The sequence below is a fragment of the Montipora foliosa genome, chromosome 3 (assembly GCF_036669935.1).
Source record: "Montipora foliosa isolate CH-2021 chromosome 3, ASM3666993v2, whole genome shotgun sequence".
Lineage (NCBI taxonomy): Eukaryota > Metazoa > Cnidaria > Anthozoa > Scleractinia > Acroporidae > Montipora > Montipora foliosa.
Genome location: NC_090871.1, coordinates 31,763,393 through 31,780,418, shown reverse-complemented (window position 1 = coordinate 31,780,418; position 17,026 = coordinate 31,763,393). Strand labels below are relative to the sequence as shown.

Sequence of the window (17,026 nt, the reverse complement as noted above, 5' to 3'; positions counted from 1 at the left end):
GTCTGTGTACACGGTGAAGGGATAAAGTTTCGTTGTATGGATTACTGGGACACGTCAGGTTCAAATTCGCTTTTTGACCAAACTTTGATTTCAGTTCATTTCTTGCCCTCTGGGGTTCGAGCAAGTTCTGCGAAGAGAGACCTACGCACAAAAGGTTTCATTCTGTCGTTCATTTGTCATTAACGGCAAACACGGCGCATTAAAAATTGCCCTCCAGTGTCTTGTAAGATGAGGAAAGGCCCATAACATCGTTTTTCGCCTTAAATAACAGGCTGCCTTTTCTCTCTATTGACTATGCCCAGTTTTAGTCAGTTTTTTCCTTTACTTTAATGAAAATTAGATTATCTTCATGAAATATTGGCGTGGTGATGTTGGCTCGGACTATTTTCTCCCCTCCGTGCCTTTGAAAAGGACATGTTATTTTCTTCAACCCACCCGCATAACCTGCTTACACGCTTTGTTAGCTTGCAAATCAGTTTCCCAAAACAAAAATATGACAAATATGAAAACGATCCGGTCTCTTGTTATGAAAATAAAAGGATACAAATGTCACGCTTGGTCAGTGGCCTGGCTAAAGAAATGAGGAGCAGAAACGTCCTTTTGCCTGCCTGGGCTATTAATATTAGTGCATTGACAACATGTGTATTTGTTTTGCTTTATTTGGGATCACAAACAAAAGTCATGCAACACAGAAGAGGCACAGACGAATTTAGCGACGATCAGCAAGTCGTGGACGTAAAGTACATTGAATTTTTCTCTATTAGGTGAGGGAACGTATAATTTATATATTTGCCCGTGTAGTTTCAACTGCTCAACAGCTACTCTAGTTTTGCTTTACCGTGATTTGCCATCAAGGCACAAAGTCGTTCAAATCTCGCGCGATTCAGACAGTGACACCGAATGAGCAATGGATGGCTTTACATCAATTCAGCCATGCAAATCAGTGAGCACCTTCTCGATTTCCTCGTTTTGTTTTTTTTTTTCTTTTTCTTATACTGAGTTAATGCAGTATCAAAACTAACGTGCTCTTTGTCAGCTATGATCCCACGTTATGTCCAGGCTAATTATGGGCCAAACCTAATTTCATGCAGACTTCTCTGGTGCCTTATTTCCCCTGTTTAGCCAAACTGAGAAATCCTGTAAATGAATTAGGCTTCTCAAAGCACGTTCACAAATATCCAGTTCAATAAGTAAAATTCTTTCTCCTAAATCTTTATTTTGTTCCATTCTTACATGTCGAAAGGTTTTCAGTTGTACCAAATTTTATCAAATACAACTGTTTTGTCTGACACCAGATGAAAATTTCCTTTGCGTTATATATCTTCTAAGCTCTTATTGTTGCAGGTGTTTATAATATAACGCTTATCAGCTTTTTAAATTAATTATTTGTCTATCATTTGCGAGGGGATCCTATAAAACAGTTTTATTGACTTCACTGCAAGCCGTTAACCTTGTAACCATGTAAACAAATCTTAAGGCAGTAATTTGCTTTAGCGAAGACTTGTAAAATTTTGACAAAATATTCCTAAGGCATTAGTTGAAATTGGAATAGACAGTGCTGAAACCAGGAAACTACAGGAGAAAAAGAATCATTTTTTCTTTAAAATTCTAAGCCTTAACCCCGCCCCGCCGCGACAACGGTTAAGCAAGAAATTAAAAAAAAATTAAAAGATCTATATTTTTTAAATTGAAATGCCATTTCAATTTAACACCTACGTTGATAATCTCGTCTAGACCTTTACAACTTGTTTATTTGGACAAGAAGGGATATAGGTTAGCACTTGACTCCACCGACGAATCCAGCTTTATCGAGGCCAGAAATGGTGCCATTGGTAGTTTTTCAGAGGAAAAGACACAAGACACATCATCAAATACCAACAGTGTGGGTGCATCCATGAGCAGACCATCTAACGATGGATCTATGAATGTTTACGAAGAAAATGACTTAAAAGGCGACGCTGAGCGAGATGAAAGCATTGATTACAATATGGGATGGGAGCAGTTCCCCGAGGAACCCAAAAGGTAAAGAACATCTTCAACGTTATTATTATTATTCTACACACGCGTAACCTACACACTCTATAACTAAGAAACAAGCGTCAGCTAAATGAATTGCTATCAAAAGTAGCGCGCGCAATACACCGGAAGTGAAAATACGGCGTAAAACAGCACGAACCGGAAATAAAAGCTGCGGGAAAAAAAATTATTTATCTCGAAATTTTGCTCGGTGACCTATCTTGATTTTTTGCATGCACGTATCATTCCAGATGGCACTTCAAATAAAAAAGTTTCGGGGGAAAGTTATTTAGTACAATTTTCTGTAAACTATAAAACGTTTTTTTCCGATGTATCTTAAATTCTACTGGATAACTTTTTGTCATACTCTCTAAGATATTAAAGAATTTAGGGAAATTTCCAACAAAGAAATAAAAACGGTAAGTCAACAATTTAGTTTTTCAGATAATTTTCGAAAACTGAAATTTAGAGGGCCTTTTTGTAGACCTGGCCTGTTGCCATGGTAACGGGTATGAAAAGATATTTATAGTTTGCCTACACTATGAAATATCCTTTTTTGGTATCTTTCATCGTTTCACAAACACTATAGCAACGAAAAACCCTTTCGAGCCTCATTAAGGTGGAAAGGGTACAAAGGAGTGAGAGAAAATAAATGCGCAGCAGAAATTGGAATCACTAGGAAGCCTTCAATGCATGAAGATAGCATTATATTGTCACTATCATAAATAATTCATGATTAATTTATCAAGCCAACGAAATAGTTACTTGATTTATGAGGAACAAAACTAGAAAAAATATTTATACATAGCTAGATTTTTTTCTTAGTTCAAGGACTGGATTGCATAACTGCTGAACAATTAATTTAAGATTCTTAGGAGCGTAACAGATCAGATCTCGTAACTTACAAGTGATTGGCTTGCTAACCAAACTAAAATCTCAATACTGAGCAACCCGGAGATCACAATTTAGAGTTTAAAACATAGAGGTTGTTACAACATGAAATAAAAACCAGCTTACGGAAGCCTCAACTCCAACCCCGATTTTGCGCTGACTTAAGCTTCATCCAAATCTCTCTGCACTTTCCTTATGCTAAACTGTCATTCATCACTGATTCTCACTGGTAAGACAACGATTAAAATGGATTATAATGAGAGATATCTGACTTATCAAATTTCATAACCTTTGTCTTTTCTTTTCCATTTTATTACCATTTTTATAGGATTCCTTGTAGTTCAAAACGTCCAATGCAAAACGTGGTGTTCTTAAGAACACATCGATCTGGTAGTAGAACAATAGCCAATATTATGTATAGATACGGTGATTTAAATGACCTGGAGTTTGCGCTTCCAAAGCAGAAAAGCTACGACTTCTATTGGCCACTTCTCTTTAATCCAAGCTTTGTGGACAAGAAGTACCTTGACGTGACGCCACCAAACTTACTTATTAACGCAAGATATAGTCCAGATACAATGACATCCTTCATGTCTAAGGTATGGCTAATTGCGCTATTTTTAATTTCGTGGTAATTTACTAATATATTTTGCCTAGAACGATACCGACAGTACAGACGCGAAATTGCTTTAATTAAATTTGATCTCCCTTGTGATGCATCTACTTCAGAGAGACACAATGGAATAAATCTGGGATCTTCTTAGCTACCTCTCATTGCAATAGGCCTTTTCGCAAAAACGACGGCCATTTTGATTTTTATTGTTTCGAAAGACATTGTGGAATGCTCAGGGGGCAAAATAACATGTGGACGCTCCAGCCACTCGCCCGCTGTCCTTTTGGTATGCAATTTTATGGCACTCTGAATTACTGTGTTAGATACAAATTACAATTTCATATTAAATCTTAGTCATTTCTAACTCCTTGAAAAGAAGAAATGACCGTTTAAAAATCTTTTCAGCATGAATGCCTTGCGAGTAAAAACCCTTAAAGTCCCTAAAGAGAATAGTTTGATTCTGAATCCACTGATAAATTCAGCCTGTCGCAGATTAAGTTAGTCAGGCATTGCTCCCTTTGAAACAGCATAAAAAATGATTTGTTTTTGCGCGTTTCTCCTCTGTTAAAACACTCCTGCCTCTAAAATTAGAGACTAATACAAGACCACGATATATTTTTCTTGCAGGATTCCTTTTTTGTTGCTATCATTCGAAAGCCTTCAAGTCATTTTGAATCTGTTTTTAATGGATATCAAATAGACACAGTATTGGGCATGCACAACTTTACTGACCCACTCGACGAGTTTCTGAACAAACCAAGACAGTATCTTCTGCAGTATCTCAAGGAAAAGCCACGATTTGACATGAACCTTAACATGGTCAAGAACGGTAATTTCGTGTGTGTTTTTTGTGATTCACTTTGCAGCTATTTTTTTAACATCTTTGTCGAATGAAAGAACTGAGCGATCCTCGCATTTAGCTGGACAATTTAAGCAATTGTCGCTAGTTATAGATACCTGAAAAATTCAGGTGGCTCCAAAGGGATACGAACCCATGACCTCTGCGCCCGATGCAATGCTCTACCAACTAAGCTATGAAGATTTATGAGAGACCTGAGTAATCCACGCACTTAGCTGTCATTTCAGGTATAGCTCCAATGCGATTCGAACCCATGACCTCTGCGATGCCGAAGCAATGCTCTCACCAACTGAGCTATGAAAGCCACACAGGTGGTAAAGCATTTCATCTGAATTCAGGTGTCTATAAAGCGACAATTGCTTCAATTGTCCAGCTGAGTTCGAGGATCACTCAGTACTCGCATTCGTCTATATAACTCGCACTTCAAATATACATTCATTTCAGTTCAAATTCTTTGTCTTCACACTAGAAAAGAAACTCAAAGAGCAGAGAATAGAGAGCATTTATCTGCTGTCTTATAATATGCTGCTTTACATGAATTCCTTGTTTAAACATCCCAAACTGTAATTGTCTTGCATTCCAAACATTACATTCCTAGTTGCCTTACATTGCAAAGGAGGCTGTTCCGTGACGTACCCCCGCTGTAGTTAAGGCAATATTGGAACTGATTTGTGTACCAGTGATAATGAACCATTTAGTTTGTTCACGGAGTTCATCGTACTTCCAACGTAGAACTCAACTGAATGACCCGAAGTGAACTTGTGCAGACACTTATAAGAACCATGATCAATATCATTGCTGGCTTTCTGGATTTCATGCCGACGGTCAAGAATTTTCCATCCCAGACCCTCGAACAATTCACGGTGTAGAAACGTCATCATAGTTTGAAAACGGCAGAAGACGAGCTGCTCTGTTTTGCAAGTTTTTGTCTTCTTGTCTAGGAATAATCCCATAAGTTCCCTAAACAGTGTTGTAGTAATCAAAATGAGGTTTGTTGTTGGCAATCCCTCGTAACGAGTAAGATGTCCACTTGGCAGTGATTGAATTAAATTAAATTAAATAAGTTAACATGCGTTCGCCGGTGACTATACAGTCCGATTCGGGATGAGCAAATTCTCTGACAGACTGGACATCTGAATTCAGTAGAGGTTGGAACTGCGCTGGCATCTCGTTGTCTCTCTTTTCTCGCTAAGCGGAGTCTATCACTGTGTTCCTTCCTCTGTTGCTCACTGTGCGCCACACCAGTATGGATAGCACTTCTCCAGCTAGGCCGGTCATGGGCTAATTGCTCCCAGTTCACGGGGTTGATACCGCACTGTTTCAGGTTGTGTTTAAGGCTATCCTTGAAGTGTTTTCGTTGCCCCCCTTGGTTACGTCTCCCATTGGTCAGTTCACCGTACAGTATCTTCTTTGGGAGTCTGGACGAAGGCATACGGACAACGAAGTTGGTTCTTGATAATATAGGGCTCAATACTTGTGACATTTGCCTCTTCCAAAACACTGCTGTTTGTTCTTCTGTCTTGCCACTTGATGTTGGGAATACGGCGAAGGCAACGTTGATGATACCTTTCAAGACTTTTGAGATGGCGGCTATAGGTTGTCCAAGCTTCTGAGCCATAGAGCAGGGTTGGTAATATTATGGCTTTGTATAACTTTATCTTGGTGTTGGTGTAGATAATTCTGTTATCAAACACCCTGTCTCTGAGGCTTCCGAAGGCAGCGCTAGCTGATTTTAGACGAGCTTGAGTTTCAACATCCAGATCTGCCTTGCATGACAGGCAACTACCAAGATATGTGAAATGATCAAAAGAGCTAAGGCATTGGTCTCCAACTGTGATCCTTGGCTGTTTTCACGCGTGTGTGTGGTCAGGTGATGGTTGGAAAAGAACTTGAGTCTTCCGAGCATTAAGTGTAAGGCCCAGCGCATCGTAGGCATAACCGAAGGCATCCACAGCTGCTTGAAGGTCTATGTGGGTCACTAGGGCATTGTCGTCAGCATATTGGAGCTCAAGTATAGTCATGTGGGTGGTTAATGCCATCTATCCTTAACTGCATATCTATACCACGAGGTAATTTCTCCGAAGTCAAGTGTAGCACTGCTGAGATGAAAATCGAGAAGAGTGTTTGAGCTGTGACACATCCCTGCTTGACTCCAGTCTTCACTTCAAAACTTTCGGTAGACTCACCATAATAAGTACCGATGCAGACATGTTGTCATGCAGCCGTCGGACCATTCTGATATATTTCTCTGGGCATCCGATTTTAGAGAGCACTTTCCACAGACGAGTGTTGGCCGATGTACGGAGTCAAACGCTTTAGTCATATCAATGAAAGCCATATAACGGTCTTTATGCTGTTCCCTGCACTTTTCCTGAATCTGTCGTGCTGAGAAAATCATGTCAACAGTCCCTCGTGCTGGTCTGAAACCACATTGGGACTCTGGAAGGGCTTCTTGGCAATGGGGGAGAGGCGGCATGCAAGGACGCGAGCAAAGATCTTCCCAGCAATAGAAAGCAAGGATATACCTCGATACTTTCCACGGTTTACTTATCGCCTTTCTTGAAAATGGAGGCAATCAGAGCATCTCGAAGATCGCTGGGAATTACTTCCTCGTCCCAGATTCGCGTAAAGAGAACATACAGTTTTTCAATGAGAGCTGAGCCAGCAGCCTTTTATACTTCGGTAGGGATACCATCAGGACCAACAGCTTTGCCTTTCTTCATAGCCCCTGTACATGTAGCTGTGGTAATCTCCTCCAGAGTCAGTGGTCCGTCAAGATGGCTTTTTACTGAAAGTTGAGGCAAATTCGTTATTGCGTCATTGTTCACCGAGGGGGTCTGATTCAGCAACTCACAGAAATGTTCTTTCCATCTGTCGCGAATGCCAGTCAAGTCCTTGCCTACAACCAGCCTAACACCGAGGGATGTTGGCCCATAGATCTTGTTGGTGGCTGCAAAGAAGTCTTTGCTGTTATCACTATCGGATAGAGCTTGAATCTCCTGTGCTTTTTGAACCCACCAATTATTTTCCATCTCACGAACCTGACGCTGGACTTTGGATCTCACTTCGTGGTATTGCTGTTTCTTTACAGCATTTCTGATGTCATCCGGCCAAATAGAAAATCTTCTGCGTTTGTCAGCAATCATCTGCTCTATCTCTAGCAGGTAATCCGTGACCTGACCTGACAGCTAAAAAAAATTGGTTTAATTCCTGCTTGATACTTAAGATTGGAAATCAAGGGAAACCAGGTGCCTGCCTCGTGCCTGCCTTGTGCCTGCCTCGCTTTAAACCCCTAATACTATACAGGATTCATGGTAATTTACTATACCGACAGTACAGACGCAAAATTGCTTTAATTAAGTTTGATCCCCTTGCCATGCATCTACTTCAGAGAGACACAATGGAATAGATCTGGGATCTTCTTAGCTACCACTCATCGCATGAGGCCTTTTCGCAAAAACGGCGGCCATTTTGATTTCTATTGTTTCGAAAGACATTGTGGGATGCTCAGGGGGCAAACTAATATGTGTTTGTCCCCTGGGAATCCCATAATAGTTATTTGAAACAATAGAAATCAAAATGGCCGCCATATCAGCAAAATTGTTGGTGAAGTAGTGAGATCTCTGTCTTGATCCTATTTGCACGAACTCGGCTTTCGTCATACTGTTTCTAATGTTGATTGGTAAGTTGACTGGCTATTAGCAAGTAGTGAACATTTCAAAGGTCCTCATTCAGACATGGCTGAATGATGCTTCCACTGTCAGCCCCATACCTCAGATGGCCCGGTGTACATACTCTGTTCAAGATTACAAAAACAACTTGTTTCTCGTTAATATATACTGAAAACAACAGTGGGCCAAGGATGGGCCCATCACATCCCAGAAAAAAACAGCCGATAGTGAACTGTTCAATGAGCAAAGTTGTGTGCGGGATTTCTAAGAAGAAAGTCTCACAATAAATTTGAGTGCCTGCACTAAGGATAGAAAATTTTGGTTTTATCAAGCGACGTATTGATAAAATGGAATCGATGAATGAATCAATAAACATAAATTGGTAACAGTTAGTTGGAGGGTTGGTGTTTAGAGCATAAGCCCTTTGCAGAGACTGTTAGCAGTTCTTTTTGTATCAGTCGACCAAGGAGTTCTTTTGGTCAATCATGTTCTGTCACGCAACCGAGAGAAGCGGGCAAAACAGCAAAGCAGGGGAGTGGGAGAGCATCAACCTGCCGTTTTTGCTAAATCTCTTCAATGATTTGAAGCAAGAGAATATGATGAAAAACAGCGAATTCATATGCCTTATGATAATGATCATAAGAGCGTCCCTATATGCACAAAATCCTTCAACCTTTGTGCGTATCGTTCTATCTTTAAAAATAAATCTTCAACAGGAGATTCGCATTTACATTAATTTTCACAATTTTTAGACATTGTTTTTGCTATTTTTGGCTTTTTTTGACAATACCTTTATTCTGATTGGCCATTCTAAACAGTGCGTGCATTCTAAGAATAGAAAGATACCCAAAAAGATTGACTCATAGAGCTTGTATGGGGGAGGCAGGCTACTACTCATGAACTCATGTCTGAAATCAAAAAAAATTGAAAGGGAGAGGGGGTGTAAGAATATTGGCCGGCATATGTGAATTTCACAAAAATTAATTTTTAGATTGAAAGTCTGTTTCCTGAGACGTCCCTGACATCCGAATTTATCCGGCATTGTCCAAGGACTTTCGGAGTCGTATTCTTCATCCAACAAGCAATTAGATTTACAAGATATTGTGGAATCTCCCACTATGGGTTTTGAGGCAATATGTACCAATTTCCTTCTTTCTGAAAGTCGTTTTCGTCAAACCCTAATTCCACCTCAAACGCCATTTTGAATTCTTCTGACTTTGCGGACGTCTCGCGAAACAGACTTCCGATTTCGTGACATCTTGGAATAACTTAACTGAAATTACAAATCCGAAGGGCTAGACTGGGCGACTCCCTCTCTGTCTCCAAGATTTCTCTTCCCGAAATCTATTTTTAGGAGGCGCCCGTTGCCACTTTGACACAGCCTGACCTATGAGTTGTCGTGTTTGAAATAACCACGCAGAATGACACGGAACTAATAATAGATGTCAGATAAGCACCCTACGTCCTAAGATAAATTTCCCATAATTTGCAACATGAAGCTTGCGGAAACCAGGAAGGAAAACAAAACAGGGCAACATCATTTCCAAGCCTCACTCGACCGTGCGTCAGTTTTGATTGGGACTGCTAACAGTCTACCCTTCGTACCATTTTCACGATATTTGGCTCTCTGATCGATGACAATGATGCAGCAACCCACGTTCTTTAGAAACCAATTTGTTTTTTCTTTGTTGTTGTTGTTGTTTTTGCTCTACAGATATGTTGTATAGGAATTGTCATCCTATATGGTGCTCTCGGTGTAAATAGCTTTTTGTTTTTCAAACCTTGTTTCCACGTGAGCTTTTGATATTTTTTACATTAGGACAAATTACGACATAAGTCAGATAAATACATAAAAATTTCCAATTCAACTATTTTCTAGAAACTTCTGTTCTCGGTGTTTGCTCGAGTCACTAGACTGAACTCGACTCGGCGCAATGTCAACTAATGTGTGGCCCTTTCCTAGTTTTACTGCTAAGCTTTTCTCATCTAATCCAAACTGGACGCGAATATCACTGTTTTAAACTAAAAGTCACTCCAGGCGAACAACGCTTTTAATATCAATTCGCCTTCCATCTCACCCACTGCACAAGCTGTTCTACGGCTTCTCTCTCTCCGGTCCATGACCACATTTTAGTCCTTGACAAACTTTCTCCTTCAATATCGACTTCTAAACATAATCGGATTGAGTATATACTAATGAAATTACTTTTACAAATTGAACTCGTTTCATCTCTCCCTTAACAGGACAAATATTTGACCTCGGCCTTCAGCATAAATATTACAATGACCCCCCGATGATCGAGAGGCACATCAACGATTTGGCGGAGAAGATAGATTTAGTTCTTATCATGGAATATTTTGACGAGTCACTTGTTCTTTTGAAAAGGGAACTGTGCTGGGATTTGGACGATGTCGTATATTTTAAACTAAACCAGAGATCACAGGAATACAAGCAATTGGAATTAACTACTCAGCAAGAGGTATGAAAATATCGACTTGTTATGATCAAATCCTGTAGAAAATTAGTAAGCTGTTGTTCTCTATCTCATACGAGAGATGTTGTTTTCCCTGGCTTCGGTATGTCTCCTTTTGAAAAAGAAGGAAATGTACCTTCGGAAGTGGGGAGTATTCCTTCGTCAGTGTTGCACCATATTTGCGTTGGACTATCTTTCAATGAAACACGTGAAGAACAGTTAGCGTCTTTCTGCTACTTGCCATTTGAAATACGTCACAATTCCATGCGTGTTTCCTCTTAGTTCTTTCCGAATTGCGTCAAACCACTAAAGAGATTATTCCTTTTGTAACTTGTGCCTCTTTGTGTAGCCTGCGAACGCACACGTATTGCGGGCGGTCGTTTCTCTCCCCGAAAAATACCCACCGGAAAAACGTATGCGTTCGCAGTCTTAGAATTGAGTTTCCGCTCAATTCTTATTCAGGAAGATTTGCTGCCAGCTAAAATAAGAGATGATTTCGTTTGGGAAAAAATGGAAGTAAACGTTTGAAAAATCCGGTTTGTCCGGGAATGATCATGAAACCATTACCATATACAATTCTCCAAGTGAATGTAGCCACTCGGGCGCGGAAAAGAAAAAAAGGGGCATGGACACGCGATCAACCTGAACTTGTTTGTTTGTAAGAGCCAGGCGCTATCGCCGTATGGGGACTGGATCTAGTTGAATAAATAGACTGTGTTAGCACATGAAAGTACTGTAGTTTTTGAATTTTGAACCGGGCTTTCGAACAGAATTTCTCGCGCCCTGGAATATCCACGGGAAATGGATGGGAGGTAAGACCACAAATTCCTTCTCCTTGTCAAAAATTAAATACGTTTTATAGTGATCAATCTCTTGTCACCAGACGCATTTATCAATGTTGGAGAAATGAAAATCTGAAACATGTTATAGGACTGGTACAAGTATTAGTAAATATACAACTGAATATTAAAGCAGCAATGAAAGAATGATGGGGTTGGCTTTGTCACAAGGAATTCCCTCCGACAACCAGGAACGGTCGAAACGTCAGCTCCGATCTTTCCTAGGGTTCCCAGGGTGGTTCATTTTATCTTTATCCACTCCAAATTCAAAGCCAAATTCTCGTAACGCATAATACATAAGTAACATTTGGTTCATCCCTTCCTCCATACCTTATTTTGTCTCACTTCAAGTTAATTTCTAGACCTTAGCCCACCATTTTTTCTTTTTATTGAGTTTTATGTAAAGAAGGTAATTATGATTATTCGTTATTTGGATTAACACATCTTGGTTACATACCCACCATATATAAGAGTTACCAGATGTTATTTCTTGACGAACAACTAACCCTTGCTTAATTCTCTTCATGACTTAGATGAAGATAAATGGCTGGAACAGTGCTGATGCTGCTCTGTATGAATTTTTTAACAACTCGCTTTGGGACAAAATTGAAAAACAGGATCAAACGTTTTACCAAGAAGTGGCGGAATTACGTAGAAAGGCTAAGAACCTGGAGGAAGATTGCATTCATTCCTACGAAACCAACCTTGATACGGGGGAAATAGAGATCAAGTTTTTGGCAAATATGGCAAATGTTAATAAATATCTGTGTGAGAAAATGATTATGACGGAAGAAAGCTATGTACAATACCTTAAGAAGAAGGTTAACATGAAAATTGATAAACATAATGAGTATCAAAACCAATTGTTTTCTAACACCTCAACATCTAGGGAAGTAAATACGACAAGGATCGTAGACCAGACGTTAAATTTGTAAGACACGCAGTTTGCGGATAAAATAACCTCATCTTTTTTATTTAAATGTATATGTTTACTTATTTATTCGTTTATTTTTTATTATTGTATTAAATAACAGAAGCGTACTTCAGCATATTGTCGACGGCTTAGTCAAACAAAATATCTTTTAGAGCATCAAATAGCATGCAAAGTTGTTTTCGGTAAAAAAGGCTGTTGCTTGACGGACGATAACACGTGACACGTGGATAAGAAGGAAGGATTCCTGACTACTAGATTCACGTGACTAGTCTGCGTAGCAGACGCTGAGAAACAAAGTACTGAGCGAGGTCGCTATATTACTTTACCAAAATTACTTGACATGGTTGGAGTAATTTTAATTCCAAAAAAGGTTCTAGCTATGTTGTAAATCAATTCTTTCTGCCAAACTTCTTGGGAACCACGCTGAGCAACATTTTTTCACCGGAGCCAGGACCATCGGCGAGGTAGTTCAGGTACGGATAAAATTTGACTGATTAAAACAAATTGCGGGCAATGAATGGAAAGCATAACATAAACACTCTGGAGTTGTCGAGCCTTTTCAGTAACAATGTAAGCTTTCCATGTTAATGATGAATTTGGTTACAATTACATCAATGATCATGACTGACGTCAAGATGGTGGTAATCACTGTTATAATCGAAGTGAAGCTTTCACATAGTTGTTCTGATAGTTATAAAATTAACCAATTTATGAATGCCGAAAACATGTGTAATTATTGTTTTCCTTCTCTAGGGTAGATGAATTTTGCCTGTGATTTTTTTTCATTTTCGTTAAGTTCAAAGCAAAAAGTTGTATCATGCCTGGACCTCTTTTTTATTCTGTATGAGAAGAAAACCGATAAATTCTCCTTTAACCACCATCTTGATCGTGCGCACGCCCTTTTGCAGAGACTGCTTAAAATTTTGCAACGGTGAGAAAAAATACAAGAACCAATTTATCCGAGCAATGCCGAAACGTTTCCAATGACTTTTCACCGTCCCTAACCCGTTTGTAAAAAGAGCTGTAAATAGCCTGCGAGATGATAATAAATCAATACCTCTTACTAACTCTTACTAATCTCGTATTCTCGGTCCGGAAATGAACTTACGAACCAAGTTTGTATCCCTTGATTTGTATCCTACGCGCGAAGAGCGCGGGACATAAATCAACGGGAAAAACGAAGATCATTAACCTAAGACATTTGTTACATCTCAAAGGAAATCAGGCGCGCCGGAAAGGAAACTAGTTGAAGTAGGGTCAAACGTTTAACTTCCTCAAATGATTGGAAATTATGCCTGAAAATCCGAAAAACGAATAAAGCTTTTTGAAACAGTAGCAAGATTCAAACCGTTTCACAAGTTTACTTCGCATAGACAACATGAAAAACTTGCTAAGGAAAGTTGCATTAATGCATCAATCAATTCCAGCGGTGCCCATCCGCCCCCCCCCCCCCCCCCGGGCAACCGCGGGGCATTTGCTCAAGTTGTCAGTCCCGGGGGTGGGGCATTCGCAATTTTATCGCGGCCCGGGGGCTGGGCATTAGCCTACCCCGGAGCGACCCCCGGGCATTTGACACACATGTTTTCGAATTAACATGGAAGAGTTTATCGGAAAAGACGAGGCCTTCGTTAAAGACTGGCTTGTCCGTCATGGACGCGAAAAACTTGTGGATGTTTTTAAAGGTATGTTTTCTCAATTTTAGGTATTTCTTCATTTATAATTGTAAGCATATGAATATATAAAAGCGACAAGGTGAATTAATATCACAAAACAATCACTGATGTGAAGACTGCGTAAACACGACTACTTCGCATTTCGCATTCAAAACTAGCCTAGCAATTTTAAATTCATGAAAGTGGAGTTAAAATACAGAAGGTTTGCGAATTCAAATGATGCGATCTTCAAGACCAATCTTGCGAGCCTAAAGGGGCTAGGTCACGCAAGTTTAGGCAATTTCAGCACTGATCGAATGGTCATAGAATTAACTAAAATATCAAAATAACTGTTCAAAACTATAGAAGAACTCTAACAAAACACAGGGAAGCCAAGAAGGGACATGGATGGACAAAACTGGAGAGGATTGAAGTAGATTGAATTTGGGTAAATTTGAAAAACGTCGGCCCACCTTTTTTCAAACTTATATCAATCTATATCAAAATGTCATACAAAGCTGGAAAATCATTCTCAGTTGTTATGTGGCCGTGATTTTGCAAATGGAAGACTCTTGCTCTGCCAATTTGACGTTTAGAGCTCATAATTAACAAAATGAAACAAAATTACCCAAAATAGCGTGACCTAGCCCCTTTAAAATGCGATTCATCATCATTTAAAATGTCTTGATTCTTCACAGCGACAAGGTGAACTGTATTTGGTTTATCAAAAAACGATCACTGACGTGAACACGGCTATTTCGATCCCAGGGGCGGGGCATTTGCCCTCTTTCTTCGTCCCCACCCCGGGGCATTTAGACAGCTTATGTGTCCCCACCTAATGCCCAGGGGTTAGCCCGGGGGTGGGGGGGCATGGGCATTGCTGGAATTGACTGATGCATAACATTTCAAACTTATGGCCTGCTAAATTAGCCAATCATAGTGCGCGGACTATCTGTGAGATATCCTAATTTATCTAAATGCTCACATTCAACTAACGTTAAGAGAAATTACTTCTTTTCCTACTGAGCGTTTTTATCTAGTTCTTCTATTTTCTTTCGAAGCAGCAGTCTCCGTTTCTCGATCCTACTTGATTTAATTCGCATCGTCTGCATAGCAATGTCCGTTTTCTCTGTGTGATCTTGATCCTGTGACATGTTGGACTTGTGATCACTCATGATGCTTGCTGGTGACCTTGAGATTTTATTTGGGGCTGACAGGCTGATAAGCCGGAATCGACTGAGAGACTGCGTTCTACGAAGCCGTTGATTATCAACAACCTTTTCCACTGAAATCTTGCAAGAGAACAATTCAAAGAAGTTGTTCGTGAAGATAAATAAAGGTTTAAAGACGCTGTTACACTGTGCAATTTTTCGTGCAACGTATCTCGCAAAGCCGTTTCTACAAAGTCACGTTCCAACATAACAAAACAAGTTGTTTTACGGTTGTTACACTGAGCAACGTTTCATGCAACTTTTCTCGTTTTGATGATCAAATGAGGTTAAAGGAACTTAACATTTTCATTGGTTGGTACCGCAGACCGTTGCGACACAAGGACAGATGTTACATTGTGCAATGCTAAAAAAATACATTGCAACCACTGCAGAAAGTAAGGCTCAATTCTACTTTCAGCGACATTTTCTGCAACTGGTCTCGCAATGTTTTTGGCCGTTGCAAGATAGGTCACATTAGGCAATGATTCGTGCAATGGCGTTGCGAGACAAGTTGCACGAAAAATTGCACAGTGTATTACTCCAGGGGCACCCAACGAATCTGTTCCTCACATTATCTGTTCCCCAGAGGAATCTTGCTGGCTGGCAAAAATACAGGTGTTTCGATAAGCTGGCTGGGAAATTTTGTTATTGATAGAGGTTTTGCCTGGGAATTACTGACTTTTTCTAGCATTTCAATCCGAGCTGGCTGTAGAAACTCTGAAGACTAAGGACGTCTAAAAAAAAAAGAACCCCTTCCCTCTCTTAGAGAGTAGTCACAAACATACCACGGCTGGTCAGAGTGATTGCGCTTGCGGAAAAAAACCTGTTTTGTCCCGGTTTTGTCGCTTTTGTTCGGTCGTTTTGGATCGAGGGATTTGAAAGCGCGCGGAATTCCTGGCTGGGAAATAAATTTGATCAGCTGGCTGGGAAACCAACCAATTTTATCTAGCTGGCTGGGAAAATTCTTGTGTATCTTGCTGGGAAAGAGGAACAGATAATGTTTTCCCAGCAACACTGAAAAATACCTGAAAATGCCTTAATAGCATTTATTTTCATTAACTGGGGTATAATAATACATTTTACAACAAATTGGTCGTTGGGTGCCCCTGTTACTCTTAGACAGAATGGTTAAGGTGCAATTAAAGTAGCTTACAGAGACAAGCATTTCTTAACAAGCTCATCAGTTCTGCAAACTGAAAGATGCTTTTTTTCTGCACTAAACTGAACTGTAGAACAAATGTGCAGAGCGAACTTAAAGGTGTCGTAGTCTTAAGGTTGTTACTAGCATTGAAAGGCGCGGGCAGTCGCAAACTCTATACGCTGCGGACCAAAGACGAGACCTGAGAAGATGCACTGCTAACGACTAAACTTTGGTCTTCACCAGATTCAGTTCCTTTTCTAATCCTGCGAAGACTTTAAACAGAAGAATCTCGAGGTCACACTGAACAATGGCCAAATGCAATGATAATAAAACATCAAATTAAATTCTTTGAATTTCGCGCGTGTGAAGAGTACATTTGGAATAAAACCCGAGACTGTGGGGGACATTAAGAGTCCCTAAGTAGCCTAGACATAGGGTGTATATATGATAACGTAAAGCTGTGGCCACACCTCATGCATGATACTTCAAGTCACTAGTCAGTAACCCTACCCAAATGGCCATCGCGTGCTGTAAAGAAGAACGTTGTTCGGTAATTAACAGTAGGGTGAAACACTTTATATTACCTGATTACCGACGTCTGAAAATGTGGTGGATCTACCCCTGCTGACGTTTATTAAGGAGCTTCTACGTAGGTGGTTACTTTCTTCGGTCACGATTTTGCACCCGTCCTGCAATCACAAAAGAAATAGAATTCGATTTGACTT

General features: G+C 40.0%; 2 protein-coding genes across 4 annotated transcripts in view; one reads left to right on the top strand and one right to left on the bottom strand.

Moving 5' to 3' along the window:
* Window positions 1-539: 539 nt before the first annotated feature.
* Window positions 540-12,304, top strand: LOC137997291 (galactosylceramide sulfotransferase-like). Of its 3 annotated transcripts, none has more exons than XM_068843204.1 (6): window positions 540-764; window positions 1,837-2,022; window positions 3,236-3,506; window positions 4,148-4,349; window positions 10,295-10,530; window positions 11,897-12,304. In XM_068843204.1, the coding sequence occupies exons 1-6, from the start codon at window positions 547-549 to the stop codon at window positions 12,296-12,298; spliced, it is 1,515 nt and encodes a 504-aa protein (XP_068699305.1). In that variant the 5' UTR covers window positions 540-546; the 3' UTR covers window positions 12,299-12,304. The 3 variants fall into 3 exon arrangements, with proteins under 3 accessions (XP_068699305.1, XP_068699304.1, XP_068699306.1); XM_068843203.1 differs by having other exon boundaries at window positions 1,735-2,022; XM_068843205.1 differs by having other exon boundaries at window positions 633-764; window positions 1,763-2,022.
* A 2,652-nt stretch (window positions 12,305-14,956) lies between these two features.
* Window positions 14,957-17,026, bottom strand: part of LOC137997290 (uncharacterized) — a 10,829-nt gene continuing 8,759 nt past the window's right edge. Inside the window, exons 8-9 of the mRNA XM_068843201.1 lie at window positions 16,886-16,990; window positions 14,957-15,241 (exon numbers count right to left, since the gene is read on the bottom strand). Of these exons, the coding sequence (XP_068699302.1) occupies window positions 14,969-15,241; window positions 16,886-16,990 (378 nt within the window). The 3' untranslated portion in view covers window positions 14,957-14,968. The remainder of the gene's footprint in view (window positions 15,242-16,885; window positions 16,991-17,026) is intronic.